The sequence below is a fragment of the Alosa pseudoharengus genome, unplaced genomic scaffold (assembly GCF_046254945.1).
Source record: "Alosa pseudoharengus isolate Yale_2024_CS ecotype anadromous, Long Island Sound unplaced genomic scaffold, YU_APseudo_1.1 YU_APseudo_1.1_scf_12, whole genome shotgun sequence".
NCBI classification, from domain to species: domain Eukaryota; kingdom Metazoa; phylum Chordata; class Actinopteri; order Clupeiformes; family Clupeidae; genus Alosa; species Alosa pseudoharengus.
The window spans coordinates 3,336,957-3,343,026 of NW_027468587.1; the positions used below are offsets into that span (position 1 = coordinate 3,336,957).

At 46.1% G+C, this 6,070-nt stretch overlaps 1 protein-coding gene across 1 annotated transcript in view; it reads right to left on the minus strand.

The window, feature by feature from the left end:
- Positions 1 to 507: 507 nt before the first annotated feature.
- efna1b (ephrin-A1b) overlaps positions 508 to 6,070 on the minus strand; it is an 11,896-nt gene continuing 6,333 nt past the window's right edge. Inside the window, exons 2-5 of the mRNA XM_076279775.1 lie at positions 2,841 to 3,136; positions 2,658 to 2,732; positions 2,421 to 2,537; positions 508 to 1,937 (exon numbers count right to left, since the gene is read on the minus strand). Coding sequence (XP_076135890.1) covers positions 1,816 to 1,937; positions 2,421 to 2,537; positions 2,658 to 2,732; positions 2,841 to 3,136 — 610 coding nt within the window. The 3' untranslated portion in view covers positions 508 to 1,815. The remainder of the gene's footprint in view (positions 1,938 to 2,420; positions 2,538 to 2,657; positions 2,733 to 2,840; positions 3,137 to 6,070) is intronic.

The following is a 6,070-nucleotide window of genomic DNA, read 5'->3' on the forward strand; positions in this document are numbered from 1 at the left end:
AGTGGGGTGGCAGCACCCCTCCTCTGTCTTGTTGTTTTGGTGAGCCCGTGGCCCAGACAGGGAGCCGCAGCCTGTGGATCAGTTTAGCCTTTCAAGTGATAATCAATTAGGCCCAAGATGTGGAATTCTGATCCCAGATGGGGTAAAAGCCCCTTCCGTATCTTTCATCATGTCTCATTAACCCTCTCTCGCAGGGCTGGATTAGGACTAATCCCTCAGCCACCTGGGGGGTCAGAAGAGCTTTGCTCATTGGCTCACGGTGTCTTTTGACCGCTTCCCAGTTCTAACTTGGCTGGGAAAAGTAGGGTTTTGTTTTATTGTTTCATTGGGTTTATCTCTTTGTTCATGCAGTACATTTTGTGTTCACTCATCTCATGGAGTTAATGTGATGTTTATGGTCTTCTAAAACATGTGAATCTATTGTAAACTTTGAACTTGGTCTATGTTAACAGAAGTGATAAAAAAAACTGTGAGAGTTAAAAAAGGAACTGCACATTTGCCTTTTTTCTCAACAATATTGTCTTTTTATTTCGTTTGTTTCACATTATCAATATTTAACAAATAAGCATATGCCTTATAATCTTTCATATTTACAAAACTTACAATATGTACAAATGGATGAAAAAACACAAAAAAAAAGTAAACAAAAACAGACTCTGTACTTGTCAAATGCTTCAGTATCTACATCACTTCAGTTCAAACAGCACCTCTGTGTTGCATAATGTGTCATTGTGTGTGATAATGCATTGTGGGATGTAAATAAGACCAACTGTACCGGTAATGTATGTTTGTATGTTTGTGTGTGTGTGTGGGGAGGTGTCTTGGGAAAAAAGACACCAGCTCCTTACCCAAGACTGTGTGTGTGCGTGTTTGTGTGTTTGTGTGTGTGTGCGTGTTTGTGTGTTTGTGTGTGTGTGTGTGTGTGTGTGTGTGTGTGTGTGTGTGTGTGTGTGTGTGTGTGTGTGTGTGTGTGTGTTTTACAGTAAAGACTGGACTGCAAACTGTAATTTCCAATAAAAGATGCAGGTACATGATGCAAGAGACAGCCACCACCCAGAGTACTGAACAAATGCTACACTTAGACAGGAGTAAAGGCTGGGCTGGAGGGACACATTAGTGTGTATCATTGGATTTACAATTCAACTCATACAACATGGATACTATAGCATATGTATGAATTACGACTGTGGCCTTTGAGTCAAGAGGTACGATATTGTTTTTTTTTACACCTGGATAGACATTTATGTTATGTTATTTTCTTAAAAGATTCCAGTTTTAGAGTTCACTTATATTATTTTTCTTTAGAAGTCAAGTGGATGAATGGAAAGGCATCTTCACTCCTTGTCCATTTCACAATGTTACAGGAGCTTGGAAAGGAACCGTCCACATAAAAAGATCAAGAAATGGAGTTAAAATGGTGAGGTGAAATCCATAAAAAGAAAGAGGGAAAATCCTTCAAAAAATACTTTTGTTTTCTTGGAGCCACGCCATTCACCCCCACATATTCTCACACACACACACACACACACACACATAAAACAAAAGCAAACAAAAAAAACACTTCAATCAAGCGTCAAACAAACACCTCGTCTCACAGGCGACACATCGCCTTTATATTAAAAAAAAGCTTCATTATAAAATTTTTGTTCTTTTTTTCCCCAGCGTCCCGCGCTGGCTCCAGTCTTTGTGTTGTGTGCGTTCCAACTTTAGAACTGGTTCCAACTTTAGAACTGGTCTGAAACTGGTTCCAAACCGTTTCCAAAGGAGTACACATTAGTCCGTTTGTTTTCTTTGTTATTTTCTTTGGAGGCAGCCTCAGTGCAGCAGAGGGGTGAGGAGGGCGAAGAGGGACGTCAGGAGGAGGGACAGGGAGGAGAGGGACACCGCTGAACTGCCAACACTCCTCTGAACCACAGGGATCATGGCCACGGGGTCATCTGGAAGAGAGAGAGAGAGAGACAAACTGTGAGTTTGGTTTCTTGTCACTAGTGTGAGATAAGCAAACACACACCTCTTGAGTTCTGAGGTTAAACTGGCCCACTGAAACGGACCCTCAGTATGCTATATTATCTGTACAAGGACGCTAAAGTGAAGGAAAAAAACAACAGGATATCTAATTTCGCGTGTGTGGAATGTGCGTTTTCTCCTGTGATTCCCTTAACTATCTTTAAAAAATGACACTTCAAATGACATTTGATGGGATGTATGCGGACGCAATGTTAAACCTCCCAGACTTGTCAGCACAGAAGGTTCTAGAATGGTTCTGCAGTGTGAGATGTGTGAAGGTTCTAGAATGGTTCTGCGGTGTGAGATGTGTGAAGGTTCTAGAATGGTTCTGCGGTGTGAGATGTGTGAAGGTTCTAGAATGGTTCTGCGGTGTGAGATGTGTGCGTCAGTGCCGAGGCAGATGAGACACTCACCAGCTGGTAGTCTGTTGGACGGGTTGTGCACGCCACCACCTGCCCCCACCCGTGTGTTCTCCTCCACCTCCTTCTCCTCCACCTCCTTCTTGTCAGTATTTTTGTGGTGCTTTGATCCTGTGGGGCAGGACAGAGTCGATTAGAAACCCTACGTTTTGAGAAACTTTGGCCATAGAACTGGGAAGACAAAATGGTGAATTTCTAAATGTCTAAATTAGTCGTTAGCGTGCAGCTTACCATGATGCCCATGGCTGCCCACAACGTCCACCTTCAGACGCATGCACTCCTGGCCGTGATGGTGCAGAGGTTTGGCTGTGGGAGAGGAAGGACACAAATCCAAATTTAGTCTAAAACGCTTGAACTCACAAACATAAACAAACAAACAAATAAACATGACAGCAAACGTGACGGCAAACGTACAGATGTAGTAGTAGCTCTCTCCCACGCGGAACTCCTTTCCCAGCGTGAAGGGGGTGAAGCGCTGGAACTTCTCGGAGAACTTCTCGGGCGCGTGTGCGGCGAACGGGCGTGAGCACTCCCAGCGCAGCTGGTCGAAGGACTGCGGCTTGCATGCCTCGTAGTCCTCCAGCTCCACCATGTACAGCACGTAGCGCTCGGCCTCCTGGGCGGGGACCGCGCCGCGCGTGTAGTGCGGGCAAATGATGTCCAGATAGTCGTTGATGCTGACCGATACCGTGTACTCGTCCCAGATGAAACTGTTACAGAGAAAGAAGCAAGAGAGACAGAGAGAAATGGTTAGTTATGCTTTGTCACTCTAGGATCAACCCTTCTAGGAATACACTGAACAGAACGTATACCACACCCAGACACAAGCACACACACACACACACACACACACGTTTTACTCACTCACACACACCCATGTCAGAACACCCTACGGGCATAATCAAGTCAGAACCAAATGCTACACCCTTATTTTCCACTTCATGATTTATTGTGCTTGCATTGTCACCTGGTGGTTCAGGTTTTGGAGTGACAGGGCTGTATGGGTGTGTGTGTGTGTGTGTGTGTGTGTGTGTGTCAGGCTGGACTGGATTCACACACGCATGCATTCAGACAGGCCCGGAGCCGGTAACACTGCCTCTCTTTCACCGTCTCTCTCCCTCCTCTCGTCTAGCCATCCCTCGCTTCTCATCCCTCGCTTCTCCTCTCGTCTAGCCATCCCTCGCTTCTCATCTGTGTTTTCACCACCAGAGACTATGTGCTCTTGCTGTCTCTGCTGAGCCTTCTCTCCCTCCCTCTCTCTCTCTCTCTCTCCCTCTCCCTCCCTCTCTCTCTCTCTCGCCCCCCCCCCCTCTCTCTCCCTCCCTCCCTCCCTCTCTCTCTCTGCAGTGAAGCGGAGACACTGCGTCTCCACTTTTATCTCTCATCTCTCCCAAGTGTGTTTTTATGACTTTGCTCACTCCTCTCCTGCTTTTTAACTGCTTTTCAATAACCCTCTCAAGCCCTGATCTCACTCTCTCACTCTGACGGCTACAAGTACCTACTTTGTTTACAGAGGACTTCAGGATGTGAGTGTGTGTATGTGGAGGTAGAGAGACAGGGAGAGAGAGACAGGGAGAGATAGAGAGAGAGAGAGAGAGAGAGAGAGAGCTCCTCTCCTCTACTGCTACATTCCTGCTGTTGTTTATTTTGTTGTCTCTGAGTAATGTACATCAACACGTACACCCATTCTCTCTCTCTCTCTCTCTCTCTCTCTCTCTCTTTCTCTCTCTCTCTTTCTCTCTCTCTATGTCTCGCTTCATGCTTCATTTTCTCTTTAGTTGGCATTAGCTGTTTTTCAAAGCTAATCAAAGCCCATTCACACCAGTACACACACACACACACACACACATTCACAAGCTCAAACACGTACAAACACACACACACTCATGCGCCCAGGCCGCGGTTCTTGTTATCACAGGATAATGCTGGGCTTAGTCTATTGTCTGGGGTGATGTGCAATCAATGCCACGTTCAAACGCTCGTGAGTGTACACTGCTAAGCCAGAAGCATTACTGTGTGTGGGAAAGGGAGGTATGTGTGTGTATGTGTGTGTGTGCGCATGTGTGTGTCCACCATGGGCCAGTCTATACAGACTCACAGTGGAGAGCATCATTAAAGGCCATTAGGTGCAAACTGACCTGTGGTTATCTAACACACGCAGCAAACAAGCGTTACAGTGGCAACACAAAGACAAACACAGATACAGCAGAGCCAAGCTCCCCTATGTGAACTCGGCCACTCTGATCTGAGTGGGAAGGAACGTTTTTAGGTCCTTTTTCCTTTTGTGTCTCTCTCTCTCTCTCTCTCTCTCTCTCTCTCTCTCTCTCTCTCTCTCTTTCTTCTTTGTGCACTGAAAGGCTGTCTGTCTCTGGTCTCAATGTGTTTGGCAGAGGAGTTAAATTAGGCGTCATTAACCCACCACCTAGGACCCCCCCACCCCTCTCTTTTGCCCCCCCCCACCCCTTCTCTCTTGGTTACTCTCTCCCCACTCGCTAGCTTGCTGTGCCACTAACGCCTGAGTGAGAGTTGTCTGAAGACGATGTCAACGCCAAGCTGCTGTTCTTTGCCTATTAATCACTTCCTCTTTCTCACAGGTAAAGACCCAGCCATCTGCAGCTTCCCTATCAGACACACAGACTAATCTGTACAGAGACGCTGGGTGCTATGTGGATAATAGGGTCTGTTTAGAGACGCTGGGTGTTATGTTATAATAGGGTCTGTTTAGAGACGCTGGGTGCTATGTTATAATAGGGTCTGTTTAGAGACGCTGGTATTATGTGGATAATAGGGTCTGTATACTGAAGGATGTCTGCAAATGATGTGCAGCGACAGGAATGAAGTTGGCTGTGCTTTCCTAAACGTACCTCTCTCTCTCTCTCTCTCTATGTGTGTGTGTGTGTGTGTGTGGGGGTGTGAGTGAAATTCACTATTCACTGCAGTACTCTCTCTCTCTCCCTGAGGAATGTCCCAAGCTGTCAGGCAGGTCATTAGAGTCAAAGATCAGGGTCAAAACTCTCACACAAACACACACACCCCCGACTCAGCATGAAACACACACACACACACACACACTGCCAGTCAGCACTCTGCACATCAACACAGATGTACGCTAACTCCAACTGCTCAACTGTTGCCAGTCAGCAGTCAGCACGAGTACACACACACACACACACAAACACACCCACACACACACACACACACACACACACACACACACACACATATAGAGGGCTGAGGGGAGAGTTTACAAAAAATCGTTAACATAGTGCAAGCATGTCTTGACAAGTGCTGCAATCTATTCTGGAGAAGAAGTACACCCCCATCCCAAATTGTCTACTCAAAAACCAACCACAGACTAGAGCCTCTCTTTCTTCAAAACACACACACACACACACACACACACACACACACCACACTAATTAGTGGGTTGCAATTTCCCCCATTTACCTGTATAGTATACAAACTCCTGCTAACTTCTGCAACTCCTGTTTCTTTCTTTTGTCATTCACTCCATTCCTCCAGCTTTCAGTCTGGTGATGACAATGATATGTGTCACAAATGTAACTCTTCCTGAGATTAGCACACACACACACACACACACACACACACACACACACACACACACACACACACTATTCACTGGC